At 45.5% G+C, this 17,087-nt stretch overlaps 1 protein-coding gene and 1 pseudogene across 2 annotated transcripts in view; one reads left to right on the top strand and one right to left on the bottom strand.

Annotated features, from left to right (window-relative positions):
* LOC105473151 (mechanistic target of rapamycin kinase) overlaps positions 1 to 17,087 on the bottom strand; it is a 149,702-nt gene that overhangs the window by 114,636 nt on the left and 17,979 nt on the right. For both annotated transcript variants that reach the window (XM_011726788.2, XM_071100808.1), the window contains exons 9-19: positions 16,759 to 16,945; positions 15,352 to 15,480; positions 14,117 to 14,361; positions 12,209 to 12,424; positions 11,650 to 11,855; positions 7,346 to 7,468; positions 6,601 to 6,690; positions 5,355 to 5,447; positions 4,210 to 4,344; positions 3,835 to 3,964; positions 1,574 to 1,824 (exon numbers count right to left, since the gene is read on the bottom strand). In XM_011726788.2, the coding sequence (XP_011725090.2) occupies positions 1,574 to 1,824; positions 3,835 to 3,964; positions 4,210 to 4,344; positions 5,355 to 5,447; positions 6,601 to 6,690; positions 7,346 to 7,468; positions 11,650 to 11,855; positions 12,209 to 12,424; positions 14,117 to 14,361; positions 15,352 to 15,480; positions 16,759 to 16,945 (1,805 nt within the window). The remainder of the gene's footprint in view (positions 1 to 1,573; positions 1,825 to 3,834; positions 3,965 to 4,209; positions 4,345 to 5,354; positions 5,448 to 6,600; positions 6,691 to 7,345; positions 7,469 to 11,649; positions 11,856 to 12,208; positions 12,425 to 14,116; positions 14,362 to 15,351; positions 15,481 to 16,758; positions 16,946 to 17,087) is intronic.
* LOC139364405 (large ribosomal subunit protein eL39-like) lies at positions 6,164 to 6,319 on the top strand (annotated as a pseudogene).

Genomic DNA, 17,087 nt, shown 5'->3' with positions numbered 1-17,087 from the left:
AGCCTGGCAAACATAGTGAAACCCTGTCTCTACTAAAAATACAAAAATTAGCCAGGCATGGTGGTGCACCCCTGTAATCCCAGCTACTCAAGAGGCTGAGGCAGGAGAATTGCTTGAACCTGGGAGGCAGAGGTTGCAGTGAGCTGAGATCGTGCCACTGCACTCCTGCCTGGGCAACAAAGTTAGACTTTTTCTCAAAAAAAAAAAAAAAAAAAAAAAAAAAATTCAATGAGGTTGATAGTTACGATTATAAATATAATAGAAACAAATAAACAGTATGCCTATACTCCAGACACAAAGTTAGGAAACATAATTTCTAAAAACATGTTATCTCCTCTAAATGCACATCATGTGGACAATATGATCAGAGGGAAAAGTAACTAATTGAAGTATCTTTTGAACATAGTACTCTGACTGTACACCCTTAGTAGAGTGTAGCTAAGAATAACAGGAACTACAAAGCTACCCTGAACTTTACTTAGATCTGTGGTTGGTAGTAGTGTGGACATATAATCTTGGAACCATTTTGCATACTCTGTGGTTTAGAGAAAGACACAAGAAACAGCAAGAGTGAGACGTGGGGGAGGGGAAAATTCCTCTTTACAGAAAAATGCTGTCGGCTTATAAAATGGAGAAGGAATGACAAAAATAGAAAGTCATCACTTTGCAACCACCAGTGTGACTGATAATCAATTCAAGTGAGGATCATCAATGGATGCTACAATCACTGGATGGAAGGTAGCTGAGGAACAGGAGAGCCATGGAGTCTCAAAGTGTCACCCTACAGATTACTCACTAATGGCAAAGGAAAACAGGTAAGTTTACAATGAAGAGATCGGATAAACACCCACTTGGCTGCATGCTCGCACTGAGGATCAACAATAACGGGACCAACTGGTGGCAGTATGAGATCCAGTAAGAGCATGCAACTTCACCTGTGTAGTATTTTCACTAAAAATGTTATGACTTAAATCTTGTCATGAAGGAGCAACCAGAAATCCAGACTGATTTTGTATTTGTGGGGCATCTACAACTTGACTGAACTCTAGATTACTCAGAATGACATGTTTTTCCTCCCCCAGGCCATTCATCTTCTAGCTATCTTTTTCTCGAGATGGAGTCTCACTCTGTTGTCCAAGCTGGAGCGTGGTGGCACGATCTCAGCTCACTGCAACCTCCACCTCACAGGTTCAAGTAATTCTCCTGCCTTAGCCTCCCGAGTAGCTGGGATTATAGGTGTGTACCACCACGACTGGGTAGTTTTTGTATTTTTAGTAGAGATGGGGTTTCACCATGTTGGCCAGGCTACACGGTGGTGACCTCAGGTGATCCGCCCACCTTGGCCCCCAAAGTGCTGGAATTACAGGTGTGAGCCACTGAACCTGGCCCTTTTAGCCATCCAAGCCAGGACATTGGAGTGAGCCAATCGTACACTTACACGTTGGGAGTTAAGGGGGAGGAAGGCATTAGGCTCAAGGGCACACAGAATGCATGATTAAGAAGCTGAAGCACAGATGGATCTGTGCATGCGGTGCAGAGGAGAAAGAGAAAGATTGGGGTTTGAGTTACTTACTTCCCGGATGGCCCCATCACAGACTCGAATGACATTAAGGAACGTGGGCATGACCTGGGGCAGGAACTGCACACATTTGAGTCCCAGGGACTTGAAGATGAAGGTGATGGCCTGGACAACCATGGTGTGATGGTGAGAGAGTGACTGGTCTCGGAAGATCCGCATCAGGGCCACCATGGACACAGCTGGGTAGAACTCATCCAGAGGCAGGTTTCCCATGTTAACCAGCATTTCACTAGTGCTATAGTCAGCTAGGACAAAACGAAAGAGAGCATTAGAGCTACACATGGCATGACATGACTTTAGGCAGAGCATAGTTAATAACAAACAACCTACTAACAGACATTAGCATTCATATCTTTCTTCCTAGTATGTTCTAACACTATTGGTAATTCAAGGTCTATTAGGAACCAACAAATAGCTTCTCACCATCAAGGAGTAAACAGTTTTTGGCTTTTCTATTACTCAAACCACAAAAGCCTAAAACAGTACATGATGGGTTGGTTTTCTCTAAATTGCTCTGTTTAATTTAGCTTCTTACCGTTCACAACTTTAAAACTGAAACCATCAATAAAAATAATTACTCCCCCAAAATAAAGTAAAGGGAATTAAATTAAGCAAACATCTGTTCAGCAGCTGCTTGGTTCCCCTAGGGAGCTCAGACAAGTTGGTAGGCAAATACTACCTATCCGACTTGAACAATAAGGACCTGAAGGACTCTGACGGTGGCGGAGGGGGCAGCGGCAAGGGAGGGAGGTATAGTAACATGAAGAGTGCAGTGAGGAGGGTAAGCACTAAACAGATGAAGAGCTGGGCTGACTGGTGCCATGAATAAGGAAGAACACCAGGAGCAACATGGCTCGGGCCCTGCTCTCCACAGCCATGGGGCTGACATAATGACATCACAGGCATGCCTCCCTAATACCAGAAGAGGAAGAAATTTGAAGCAATACCATCCCATCTAGTGAGTTTAGAAACAATTCATTTTGCAGTAATAACATTTTCCTGGAATAGTTGGGATAACTAATGTTAACTTTCAATGTCAGAAATAGGCCTGCCCTGAGGGAATATGGGTTAAGTCTAGAAAACTCTCCTGCAACCCCATACCCTACCCCCATTCACTCAGGCTACTTGTCAAAAGGCAATGGGCTATACAAAAATTAACCAGGTATGGTGGCACACGCCTGTAGTCCCAGCTACTTGAGGGGCTGAAGCAGGAAGATCACTTGAGCCCAGGAGGTCAAGGCTACATCATGCCATTGTACTTCAGCCTGGGTGACAAAGTGAGACCCTGTCTCCAAAAAAATAAAATTAAGATAAAATAAAAACAATAAAAGGCAATGGGCAAAAGACCACCAGAAATTATTCCACCTATCTAACTGGAACCTTGCACTCATTGACCAGCCTCTCCCTATTCCCCCTCCCTGTGTCAATTAAAAATAAAACAAAACTTTAAAAAAAAAAAAAAAAGGCGTCCAGGCACAGTGGCTCATGCCTGTAATCCCAGCACTTTGGGAAGCTGAGGCGGGCAGATCACTTGAGGTCAGGAGTTTGAGAACAGCCAGGCCAACATGGCAAAACCCCATCCCTACTAAAAATGCAGAAATTAGCCGGGTGTGGTGGTGTGCACCTGTAGTCCCAGTTACTTGGAAGGCTGAGACAGAAGAATTGCTTGAACCCAGGAGGCGGAGGTTGCAATGCTGTATTCCAGCCTGGGCAACAGAGTAAGACTCTCCACCTCAAAAAAAAAAAAAAAAAAAAAAAAAAGGCAAGGCAATGTGGCTCTTGGGCCAGACCATTTCATGGAAAAAAGAGCCCCAAATTTCTGATTGCTGCTAGTTTTCCCTATGGCCCTGAGCCTTGCCTCTGATTTCCCCATCAATTAAAATGGAGAATCAATTCTCTGTTCTTCTGTAGATACTATGGGAATGAGAACATCAAAGAGGCACTAAGAAAGAATGAGAGATAGATAGAGGTGATGGGGTTATAATGTGTATCTCTTGCATTGGCACCAAAAAGCAGACAGACTTGGCATGTCAACCCTTGACAAAAAATCTAGACAGACATGAGGACTCTGGTCACAATGGAAAGCAGCATCCCTTCTGGGATTCAAGAAGAAACTACTGACTTTTCATTCAAAAGTTGCTAAATGAGCCAATAACCTATTTCTCAGTAATCCAGGTCCAGACTTTCTAAACACAACCAGCAAGGGCTCTGTGAGTGAGAACTTCGCAAGTCTTTCATGGCTACCCCCAACTTACAGGAATCCTGACTTGACTTGGATTCTGACAGGCTGACAGCAGAGGCATCCCGGGACTGGTCTATCATGCCAATGTTCACTTTGTGCTTGTAGGGATCCAAAGCCCCTAAAAGCCCTAACACACGGATGGCCTGGGTGGGAAAGGGGAGGGAAAAAAGAAAACATGATTACACAACATGATTACAACAAGTATCACAGATACTCCTCTCAGGTTACATAAACCCCAATTCATACCCAAATGACCAGCTACATGAACAAAATGGAGACGGACAGGAAATCTGACTGATACTGTCAGAGCATGTTAATGCTGCAACCTTCTCTCTCTTACCATCCTCCCAGTAAAGTCTTTCATGACCAAGTTTGCCATGTCCCCTACCTCTCTGCGTGTACCCTGGTTCTGCTCAGTCTTCAGAAAATTCAGTAGCACCTCAAGCAAAGTAGGGTACTTCCTGTAGGGCTCTACTACATAGCCAGTGCTGGCCACCAACTGTCCCAGGGTCCACAGAGCCACCTAGATAGGCACAAGATCACATGGTTCATCGAGCCAGTATGAGAGAAAAGAAAGCATAGTTGAACTCTTTGTATGATGACTGTAATGAAGTATTAGAGGCTATAAGAAGACAAGAGGTTTCCAGTAAAGACACTAACCATGAGCAGAAATCCCAAGAGGGCATAAAACCAAGGCTGATCAAGCACACAAACCTGCAACAACCACTGGATCAAGAGACAAAGAAAATTCCCACCTTTCTCAAAGAAAATACATCATTCTTCCATATCCCAAATGATTAACAAGAGATTCAAAAGGAAATTAAGATTTTTTTGTTGTTGTTGAGACAGGGTCTCACTGGAGACTGGAGTGCGGTGGTGCGATAACAGTTCGCTGCAGTCTTAATCTCTTGGATTCAAGTGATCTTCCCATCTTAGCCTCCAGAGTAGCTGAGACTACAGGCACACGCCACCATGCTCAGCTATTTTTTTTTTTTTTAAGTAGAGACAAAGTCTAATTATGCCCAGGCTGCTCTCGAACTCTGCAGCTCAAGCGATCTTCCCGCCTCGGCCTCCCAAAGTGCTGGGATTACAGGTGTGAGCTGCCATGCCCAGAAATAAATTAAGACTGTTCTTAATTTTAGTCCAGTCATCTAATAGCCTCCAATTGGGAAAGCAGAACCAGGGCTGGGCAAGGATGAGCTAAACCTCTGTTCCCTCATAGGCAGTGGCCAAGGCTTTCTTTTTCCTTCTGAGAGCTAGAGCTCTGATAATCGACCTGCATTTTCTTTTGTATAGACAAAATGGCACTTGTCGGCCCTGATACTTACTGAAACTGACTCTGGGTCAGGACAACAGGTAATTCTGGTTTCAAATCTATCTAATTTTTACTCATTCAACAAATATTTTTGAGCACCTACTATGTATCACACTCTGTTCTAGGCACTGCGTAAGGACACTAAGGTGAATAAAGAGAAGCAAGGTCCCCGGACTCACGGGGTCTGTCTTGCTTAATCGGGAAGCAGTAATACTCACCTGCCTTTTGGCCAACAAAGAGGAATCCTGGAGCATGTCCATAATGATAATAAAAAGTTCATCAACCCATTTCCTCATTTCCAGGCCACTAACCTGCAAAATGAAAAAGAGGGTGGTAGGTAGGGTTAGAAATTATGGCATTAGGGAGGCCGAGACGGGCGGATCACAAGGTCAGGAGATCGAGACCATCCTGGCTAACACGGTGAAACCCCGTCTCTGCTAAAAAAATACAAAAAACTAGCCGGGCGCGGTGGCGGGCGCCTGTAGTCCCAACTACTCGGGAGGCTGAGGCAGGAGAATGGCGTGAACCCGGGAGGCGGAGCTTGCAGTGAGCTGAGATCCGGCCACTGCACTCCAGCCTGGGCGGCAGAGCCAGACTCTGTCTCAAAAAAAAAAAAAAAAAAAAAAAAAAAAAGAAATTATGGCATTAAATAGTATTTTGAGGCTGGGCACGGTGGCTCACGCCTGTAATCCCAGCACTTTGGGAGGCTGAGGAGGGCACATCACCTGTCATCAGGAGCTCAAGACTAGCCTGGCCAACATGGTGAAACCCCATCTCTACTAAAAATACAAAAATTAGCTGGGTGTGGTGGCACACACCTGTAATTCCAGCTACTTGGGAGGCTGAGGCACAAGAATCACTTAAACCCAGGAGATAGAGGTTGCAGTGAGCTGAGATCACGCCACTGCATTCCAGTCTGGATAAAGTGAAACTATCTCAAAAACAAATAAAATAAAATAATTTTTTAAAAAAAGGCCTTTCTTCCTTTCTCCACCATCGTGGTGTGTGCTTGACTCTGCTTCTCGCCATGTCTTCTCACAAGACTTTCAGAATTAAGCAATTCCTGGCCAAAAAACAAAAGTAAAATCGTCCCATTCCCCAGTGGATTCGGATGAAAACTGGTAATAAAACCAGGTACAACTCCAAAAAAAGACGTTGGAGAAGAACCAAACTGGGTCTATGAGGAATTGCACATGAGATGGCACACATATTGATGCTGTCTGAAGGTCACAATGATGTTACCATATCAAGCTGAAAATGTCACCACTATCTGGAGAGTCAGACGTGTTTTATTGAGCATGTATTATTTCTCTCTGAATATGTTAGGAACGCGTTGGTTGGCTGGGTTCCGTAATAAACATGTGAGACCTTTCATTTAAAAAAAAAAAAAGTATTTGGACTTCCTCAGAGGTGAGTTTCCTTTCCACCCCATCTCCACCACGGAAAAAGTAGCTGCCCCTTTACCTGTGCCAATTCTCCTATTGTTGCCAGGACATTATTGATCACACCTGGGTTTGGATCAGGGTCTGGATCTTTCAGTTTCAAAATTAATGCCTAGGGAAAGAAGTTATGAGAAAACGAATGCAGGTTAGACTCTACTAGAAACCTTTCTTGTACATAAGTAAAATTCACCCAAGACACCATCTCAGTCATAAAGAAATTCCTCCTAAGCTTTATGAACCCAAGATTTCTCTGGAATGTAAATTCTCACACTTTTCTCCATACGAAGTATAAGTCTGACATGTGAGAGAGCTAGGAAGCACCATGATGTGAAAGTATCCTCTCGTGTCTCCTCTAAACTCTCTCAGTGATTGTTCATCCAGATTCACATACATTGTAAAATACTTCACATGACTCTAATGTGTTCAGATTTGAAGGTTGTTTCAGATTTTCAAGCTCATTTTTTCCCTCATTTTGGGAGAGCTATTTTATGCTACTATCCACCTACTTCTCCTTTCCAAACACCTGTGATGATGTGTCTGAAGCATTATCTCTTACCTCTTATAAGGAGAGCACTTTCCTGCAACTGATGAGATTCTTGGTATTCTTGAACTGAAAGTGCTTGATATGGCCCTTTGGTCTCCAAGCATGAGAGCAAGGAAATTATCTACTTTGTTCAGTGTACTAGTGAGCACCGAAACACTCCCATCTCCCCATACGAGCTGATGACAACACAGAGAGGAAGTGCCAGCCTCTTGGTTTGTGTTACCTTCAGAATAGGCTCCATGTAGGGACGGATGAGTCGGGGCGCATTGGAGACCAGGTGCCCCAGCATGCGGGCACTCTGCTCTTTGATTCTTCCAATCCCACTGTGCTCCAGCTCTGTCAAAATCTGTAGGGAAGAAAGGCTCACATGTTCTCTATGGCAGAAGACATTCTAGAGACAGACTGTGTCAAACAGAAAAAGTGGCAGGGAACTGGGGGAAAAACCAAGACTTCCACGACAGATGAAGCAGCTGCTAGATACTCAATGAGCAACAGACATCTCTGCAAGTGACAGAACAGCCTTAGATACAAGTGCGCCAGGAAGAAAAACTATTGGAAAACCTACTCCCTTTCCTTTTATCACAGCACTCCAAAGTCCCATGGTCCTCTCTAAAGCAGAGCTTTTAACAATGTAGCACAGCCAGAGAAGACTGAAAAACCAACAGGGAGAGCTGAGAGTAGAGTTCTATAAAAATGAGGAACAAAGGTAGGGCCCTTGGGAGAAAAATCTTTGTCTAGACAGCAAATTACTAAGGACTACAAATAATGGCAAAGGAATCCAAGAACAGTTAGAACAACTATGATGTCAAGAGAAGTGTTGATACTCTGTAGCTGTTTGGGGTACATCTAGATAAACCTCAATAGGTGGGGATCACATTGGCAGGATCCCTCGAAGTCTTACTGACTGGAGATAACATGTTGGTTCTAACTGACATCCTTATGACACCAGCAAATCAGCACATTAAGCTCATGGTGACATAGACAGCATAATATAGACAGACTTCTGGATAAAGCTGCCAGAAGGAAATCAATGAGCAGTAAGAAAAGCAGATATCACAGAGCTCAGGTTAACTCAGCTACCCAGAGGAGTCTATAATTTAACATTACATTTTGTCTTAGGTTACTGACTTAATAACCTGATTTTCTGGATTCCCTTGGCAGCCTGTTTTCCCCAGTCATAGCAGACCACAGGGAAAAGAAATGAAGGGGATACTGAGAATAGACCTGCAGTGCCAAGAAGACATGGGTGACTGTGAGGAAATGTGCCTCACAGAGCAGAGCCCAACTATCTGCAGCAGTGCGGGGCCAATCCAAAGAACTCCAAGCTCACTTCCAGAGCCCGAGAGCCTCACTGCATCCTAATAACAATAACCAAGGCCCACCCTGATGACCAAGACCACAAGAAAGGCCAAAGTCGGCCAGGCACGGCAGCTCATGCCTGTAATCCCAGCACTTTGGGAGTCTGAGGCAGATGGATTGCTTGAGCCCAAGAGGCAGAGGCTGCAGTGAGACGAGATCCCACCACTGCACTCCAACCTTGGTGACAGAGTGAGATTCTGTCTCAAAATAAAACAAAACACCAAAGCCTTTACCAAGGCATGAAAACGTACAACTCAATTTGGAAAAATCTATATCAAAGTTTAAAAACAAAAAAGAGTAATTTTAAAGTTTCAAGGGCTAAATTCAGTACATAAATTCATTCAAAGGAGCTTCACATTCTGCAGTATTGAAAAAATAAGCCGGGCGCGGTGGCTCAAGCCTGTAATCCTAGCACTTTGGGAGGCCGAGACGGGCGGATCACAAGGTCAGGAGATCGAGACCATCCTGGCTAACACGGCGAAACCCCGTCTCTACTAAAAACACAAAAAATTAGCCGGGCGAGGTGGCAGCGCCTGTGGTCCCAGCTACTCGGGAGGCTGAGGCAGGAGAATGGCGGGAACCCGGAAGGCGGAGCTTGCAGTGAGCTGAGATCCGGCCACTGCACTCCAGCCTGGGCGACAGAGCGAGACTCCGTCTCAAAAAAAAAAAAAAAAAAAAAAAAAAAAAAAAAAAAAAAGAAAAAATAAGATGGCCTGATAGCTTACTATCAGCTTCAAGAAGATTAGAGGTGGCCGGGTGAGGTGGCTCACACCTGTAATCCCAGCACCTTGGGAGACCGAAGCGGGCAGATCACGAGGTCAAGAGATCGAGACCAGCCTGGCCAACTTGGAGAAACTCTGTCTCTACTAAAAATACAAAAATTAGCTGGGCATGGTGGCAGGCGCCTGTAGTCCCAGCTACAAAGGAGGCTGAGGCAGGAGACTCGACTGAACCTGGGAGGCAGAGGTTGCAGTGAGCCAAGATCGCACTCCAGCCTGGAGACAGAGAAAGACTGCGTCTCAAAACAAAAAAGAATGAAGATTGGAGCCATGCCTGGTTTGTTCACTGCTATATTCCCAGTACCCAGCGGTACCTGGAACATAGTGGTCAAAAAGTCTGCTGACAGAATGAACATATTGTTATTCTCATTAGGAGGTATTTATTTTTTCCTTTTTTTTTTTTTTTTTTTTGAGATAGGGTCTCACTCTGTCACCCAGGCTGGAGTGCAGTGGCACGATCACGGCTCACTGTATCCACAACTTATCCGGCTCAAGTGATCCTCCCATCTCAGCCTCCTGAGTAGCTACGACTACAGTATGCACCATTACGCCCAGCTAACTTTTGTATACTTTGTAGAGATGTGGTTCATCATGTTCCCCAGGCTGGTCTCGTCAAACTCTTGGGTTCATGTGATCCGCCTGCCTTGGCCTCCCAATGTGCTGGGGTAACAGACACAAGACACTGTGCTCAGCCGTTTAAGAGATATTTCTATGCCAAATTAATGTAGTATGATTTGAGCTAGCAGGCTCAAGAGTGATTTCGTTGTGTTTTTTTTTTTTTTTTTTTTTGAGACGGAGTCTCACTCTGTCACCCAGGCTGGAGTGCAGTGGCGTGATCTCCGCTCACTGCAAGCTCCGCCGCCTCCTGGGTTAACACCATTCTCCTGCCTCAGCCTCCCTAGAAGCTGGGACTACAGGCGCCCACCACCATGCCCAGCTAATTTTTTTTGTATTTTCAGTAGAGACGGGGTTTCATCGTGTTCGCCAGGATGGTCTCCATCTCCGGACCTCGTGATCCGCCCGCCTCGGCCTCCCAAAGTGCTGGGATTACAGGCATGAGCCACTGCGCCCAGTCTTTTTTTTTTGAGATGGGAGTCTCTCTCCATTGCCAGGCTGGAGTACAGTGGCGTGCTCTTGGCTCACTACAACCTCTGCCTCCTGGGTTCAAGCAATTCTCCCAGCACCAGCCTCCAGAGTAGCTGGTATTACAGACGCTCGCCACCATACTGGGCTCATTTTTTTTATTTTTAGTAGAGACAGAGTTTCACCATGTTGGCCAGGCTGGTCTCGAACTCCTGACCCCAGGTGATCTGGCCACCTCGGCCTCCCAAAGTGCTGGGATTACAGGTGTGAGCCTCCATGCCCAGCCTTCAACAATGATTTCTATTCCTTCCTAAAACTCAGAAAATTTTTTAAGACTTAAAATGACAGGCACTTCTAACGCAGGCCAGCAGTTAAATAAATCATTAGGCTAAAAACAGAAGTGCCAACGTAAGTACAGCTTCCTAATTTGTTGATTAATGATATAATTTACAGCCACTTTACAACAAATTGTGAACAAACAACATTTCTCTAGAGTGAGTTACATATATTAATGATTTTCTATGTTTAAGTTCCTTATATATTACAAAAAGTGTTTACTTCAAAACAAAGCATGAGGGAGGGTCAGGAAGCAGACAGCGAGCAATGGGGACAGGAAATGAATGGGTGAACCACATAGAGACCCAGAAGAGGCAGCTGGAAATAACTTTGCCAGGCAGGACTGGACCATGTATTGCTCACCAGGAGGCCACAGAACTTACTCAGGTAGGTGAAGACAAAAACTGAGGAGCCATATCTCAAGAGGAATTCTACCTTAGGCTACAGACCAAGCAACTGAGTTTGGCATTCTCATATTATTTAAGAACAAAAGCCAGGATCACAGACTGGGGCAATGACTATCAGAATAAATGGTGGAAACGGTCTCACATTGGTTATTTTTGTGAAGAACAATGGCTTCCATGCTTGACCTGGCACCAGCAAGAAAAGCAGGAGAGTGGAAGGATAGGGAGGCGCTGGGAAGTCTGACACCATCTGCAGCAGATCAATCCAGCAAGCAGAGAGGGCCAAGAAATGGGATCACTGGCGACTTGCCAGGAAAAAGAAAGAACTACATGAGAGGACTCCGAACCACCTTGGAGTCATATTGACAAAGGGTTCATGAGGTGATGAGCACTGGAACTGCCATTATAAAGCCAGGGAAACGTGGACCCTTGCAGACAAATGTGGCTTTTACCAGGTACCTCAATCTTTCTCCCCAATCCTTGTCCTCAACTCTGCTTCCTCAAGCAGCTCTCACAGTGAGAGTCCTGTCTTCCCTGCCTGTGGGTCTGGCCATCATCCTGGTTACCTGGATGAGCATCTTGCGCAGGAAAGGCATGACAAACGCAGGGTTCATGCTACTGAGTCGGCCCACAGTGCAGATGGCCAGCTCCCGGATCTCAAACACCTGGTCATTCAGAGCCACAAACAAGGCCTGCAAGTTCTCCGCCTGGGCCAGGTGTGCATCAAAGCGCTCGTCCAGGGATGCCAAGACACAATAGCGAATGTCAGGGTCTGCAAGAGCAATGGAGCCTTTGAACATTTCTTCATGACCCCATCACTTTAGCCCTTCCCAGCTTCCACCTCCACTGCCATCAGCGTAGTGGGAAGATTCCAGATGCTTTCTCTCATCTAACCTCTGTTACTCTTTTCTCTACTCATAGGAGTAAAGACAAAGAATTAAAGGCAGATTATCTTACACTAACAGGCTAGAGTAGCTGCGCCTAACACGCCTTGGCAGAGAAATAGCTGAATATCAGCTTGTTGAGGCCGAAGATCTCTAGAGAGGCCACGTAATGAAACTGGCTACTCGCAACTGCCCTAAGCTCCTTAACTCCCCTAGATTGCTTCTGTCTGGGAAGCCTTACCAGGATCTGTTATCCCAACCACGAGCAGTTTGCTAAGCACGTCTGCCACCACTTGCACTGCAGTCTGGCTAACCACATGAGCATGGCCACTGATGAGGTGGATGGAGGGCGTGAGCAGGCGGGAACAGGTACGGGCAGCCTCCATGCGGATCTCCTTGTGCTCACTGTTTAGAAAATGATCCGCACAGTGGCGAACAAATTGGGTCAGAGAGTGGCCTGGATAGAAAGGCAGAGAGAAAACAGAATAAACACTGCTGCTGCAGACAAGTAGGTCTGCAGCTTGCTAGCTGAATTTTCCATTTTGAGGCTACTAATTCTACTTTCAACCAGATATTGATCAATAAGATACTGACCCAGAACTCCTTTTTTTTTTTTTTTTTTTTTTTTGAGATGGAGTCTGGCTCTGTCACCCAGGCTGGAGTGCAGTGGCACGATCTCCGCTCACTGCAAGCTCCACCTCCCGGGTTCACGCCATTCTCCTGCCTCAGCCTCCCGAGTAGCTGGGATTACAGGCGCCCACCACCATGCCCGGCTAATTTTTTTTTTTTTTTCTTTTTGTATTTTTAGTAGAGACAGGGTTTCACCATGTTAGCCAGGATGATCTCGATCTCCTGACCTCGTGATCCGCCCGCCTCGGCCTCCCAAAGTGCTGGGATTACAGGCGTGAGCCACCGCACCCGGCCTGACCCAGAACTCTTAAAGGGTAACAAGGGGGCTTTCAATCAGCAGAAAGGCAAAAGCGGGTGGTGAAGGAGCAGGGAAACAGATCAAAGGTATGCCCCAATCCTAGCCTTTTTATATTCCCTTCAAATAATAAATTATTTTGCTTTATTCCAACTCAACCCCTTACATTCTTAGAGGATAATACAATTCTTGATCAAATTTACCTTGCCTGTTTTAGTTCCCAGATTTAAATACCAGACAAAGAATCTATGTAGGCTGGGTTTAAACATAGCTACTTTCTATTCACTAGAAATAAATTATCACCAGTGTGAATCAATGTTAAGTGGAGGAACTGCAATAGAGAAACCACAGGTGGCTGTCTCCAGACAGCATGTTCAGGCTTTCTGTACTTGCTTGTTTCTCTACAGTCTTGACCAATACTATCTATATGATCTTAAATTTCAAAAGTATCAACTTCTCCTCCTGAAATATATCTCTGTGGGGTATTATTGTGGGTTTATTTGCAGTTTAGAACTACACAGTACAGTACTTTTAGAAATCATACCGCCAGCCGGGCACAGTGGCTCATGGTTGTAATCCTAGCACTTTGGGAAGCCGAGGCAGGCAGATCGCTTGAGGTCAGGAGTTCCAGAACAGCCTGGCCAACATGGTGAAACTCCATCTCTACCAAAAATACAAAAATTAGCTGGGTATGGTGACACGCACCTACAGTCCCAGCTACTCAGGAGGCTGTGGCTGGAGAATCGCTTGAACTCAGGAGATGGAGGATGCAGTGAGCTGATATTGTGCCACTGCACACCAGCCTAGGCAACAGAGAAACTTTGTCTCAAAAAAAAAAAAAAAAAAGAGAAAAGACACCATACCACCATAGACATGGAAACACCCAAAAGCCCCTGCTTATACATTTTAAAGCATTACATATCATCTCAGCTACAAGGAGGTGAAAAAGTGGGGACATGAGGGGGATCTGTCTCTGCAGCATTATTTCCTTGGATCAACGTGTACTTTCCCTCAAACGATCTGCCCCCAAACTCAGTATGGGACAAAGAAACAAACAGGAATTACCAATATATGGAAAGAGTCTAGGAAGGATGAGCTGCTACAGAATCAGCTACCCTGTCTCTGGGATCACAGCAAGATCCAGGAAGTCTAGATACTTTCATTCCTTTCCCAAAGTTTCCAGCAGCTCTCACTACCTTGCCAAGAGACATTGTAATTTCTTACCTTCAAATTCAAAGCTGCCAAGCGTTCGGAGGGCAAGAGTGATGCTGCCCACATCGCTGGCCTCAGGGAGGGTTGTGAGGCCAGGAGAGGCCAGCTGATGGGCCAGGCCCTTGGGCATGCCTGGGTGGCGGAGTGGTTTGTGCATAAGGACCAGGGACAGCATTTTCAGTAGCCCATCTTGAATGTCCTTCTTTAGCTGTGGAATCTGACGACTCAGGTCGTAGAGCACTGCAGTGAGGGCAGGGCTGAGGGGAAGGAAACAAGCCACATAAGGGCTGGGCACATGACACTTAGTCTGTTCTTGGGAAGAAATAGCTTTCTCTCCTAGCAAGGGGATCAGGCCTCTGTTCTTCAGAGTAGAAAGGATATTATAAAATAAGAATAAAAGTGTAAACTCTCTTGGCTTAGTCTCAGGTATCCAAACAATCTGAGTTTCTGGTTCTCACCACAAAAGATTTGCTCACTATAATTCAGCCACTACAGAAGACCAAGTCTCAACAAACACTCTGGGAAGCAGATTTAAAACACTGTCCTTATTTTACAGATGAGGAGAAATTAGTTTAGGAAGCTTAAGCAACTTGCTCAATAATATACACAATATTTGCAAATATTTATTGAATACTTCCTATATGCCAGGCATGGTGCTAAGAGTGACTATATCATGAACCCACAGCAACCCTAGGCAATACGAATTACTATTGTACCCACTTTTCAGATTAAAAGAAAAAAATGAGGCCGGGCACGGAGGCTCACACCTGTAATCCCAGCACTTGGGAGGCCGAGGCGGGCGGATCACAAGGTCAGGAGATTGAGACCATCCTGGCTAACATGGTGAAACCCCATCTCTACCAAAAATACAAAGAATTAGCCAGGCGTGGTGGCAGGTGCCTGTAGTCCCACCTACTCGGGACACTGAGGCAGGAGAATGGTGTGAGCCCAGGAGGCGGAGCTTGCAGTGAGCTGAGATCGCACCACTGCACTCCAGCCTGGGCGACAGAGCGAGACTCCTCAAAAAAAAAAAAAAAGAGGCTCAGAGAAATTAAATAACTTAGTCAAGATCACATAACACGCTAGTGATGAAACTAGGATTCAGTACTAGCCTATGTGTTTAGTTTAAGCTATCCTGTCCATCCAACTGAAAGTGCAAACAACCACGCCTCACTCTTTTAACAGTCCCAACACTGGGGGCCAAGCCGCACATTGATATAGGGCAACCTCAGGTTTCTGACACCCACCTTAGTCCTACTGCCAGCATGGGCTCCAGCAGCTCCTTGATATCCTGCTGGATGCTTGGCCCCATTGCTCGAGCCAGCATGCTGATGCAAGTGAAGACTGTGGCGTCCACCTGCATTGCCTTCTGCCTCCTGCAGAGAAACCAACAGTGGCTAGTTGAGACATAATGACATTCTTTAATGTCCCACCTCAAAATCACCTTGGGGCAAGGAGAACAGGTTACTCAGGCAGATGGGCGTGCAAGCCGTCCACAGCACAGTTCAAAGGGGCCCATCACATCACAGTGACTGTAGATGTGTATGTTTCTACAACAATCCAGCAGATGGCAGTAAAGTGTCTTAAGGAAGGGGCCCTTTTTCCGAATTCACACAGCTGTACCATATGGATTAGTGTGGTGCTCACCAAGATACTTACGTAGGAAGGGAGATGAACAATGTGTTCATCAGGGACAAGAAGGCAGTAAACAGCCATCATATGGAAAGAAATTCTTCTACGATGAGAATGCGGGGCTTTAGAATGGAGCCAGGCGCAGTAGCTCACGCCTGTAATCCCAGCACTCTGGGAGGCTACGGTAGGTAGATCACTTGAGGCCAGGAGTTCGAGACCAGCCTGGCCAACATGGTGAAACCCTGTGTCTACAAAAAAATACAATAACTAGCTGGGTGTGGTGGCACATGCCTGTAATCCCAGCTACTTGGGAGGCTGAGGCAGGAGAATCACTTGAACCCAAGAGGAGGAGGTTGCAGTGAGCCAAGATTGCGCCACTGCACTCTGGCCTGGGCAACAAAGTGAGACTCTATCTCAAAAAAAAAAAAAAAAAGAAGAATGAATGGGGTGTATTAATTCACCACAGCAATCTTCACTAATAAACAGGGAAGTATAAAGACAACCCTGAGACAAAGGGTGAGGAACACTGACCCCCCGCCTTAGCGAAGACACCCTGGCCACTCCATCTGGCAGGATGCTGAGGGACTTTCTCATAGTGTATTCTCCAGAAGGTTTAAAGAGGTGGAATAACGTATTCAACTTCAGTGATGAGGAAAAAGATGACCCTTAGGTCCCTTCAGTTCCAGGAGAGGATTCCTCTCTTTAGGTCTTATATCAAAATAAGACTTTTAAAAGCCAGAGAAAAAAGCAAAACTAGCAGATTCCCAGTAAATAATAACACTGAAAACAGCATTGACATCTCACGTGTTCTCAGGGTATTCAACCTCCCCAAATAGTTCATATATGTTATTTCATTTGGAAAAGCTTAGAATTCAACTGAGGAAGGGCTGTTCTTCATATGATTTGCTATACCCTGGAGTTTAATGTGCAAAAAATGGCTTAAGCTCTGTGGATCTGGGATAGAGCGTCCTTCCTCTCCAACCGAATGAAGCGGAAGGTGAAATCATAACAGAGGTGCTTACTTATGGGCGAAGTCCTTTGGGGGCAGGGCCGCTCGGATGATGTCCAGCACGCGAGGCAAATAGACCTTAAACTCAGACCTCACAGCCACAGAAAGCAGCCCCAGGGCTTGGAAGGCTGCTGTACGTTCCTTCTCCTTCTTGACACAGCTTAGGACATGGTTCATAGTATCTTGGAGGTACTGAGTATCTGAGTACAGAAAAGACAAAGTAGATAGCTCCAGGTCAGGGTTAGGGTCTATATATCAACAGTCAAAGGTCCTATAAAGCAATTCAGTTTAAGAATAAATTAAGAAAGTTGCCAGTGGCTCACGCCTGTAATCCCAACACTT

This window comes from Macaca nemestrina, chromosome 1 (genome assembly GCF_043159975.1).
Source record: "Macaca nemestrina isolate mMacNem1 chromosome 1, mMacNem.hap1, whole genome shotgun sequence".
NCBI lineage: Eukaryota > Metazoa > Chordata > Mammalia > Primates > Cercopithecidae > Macaca > Macaca nemestrina.
Note: the sequence above shows the minus strand (reverse complement) of the source record. Positions and strands in the feature narration are given on the sequence as shown.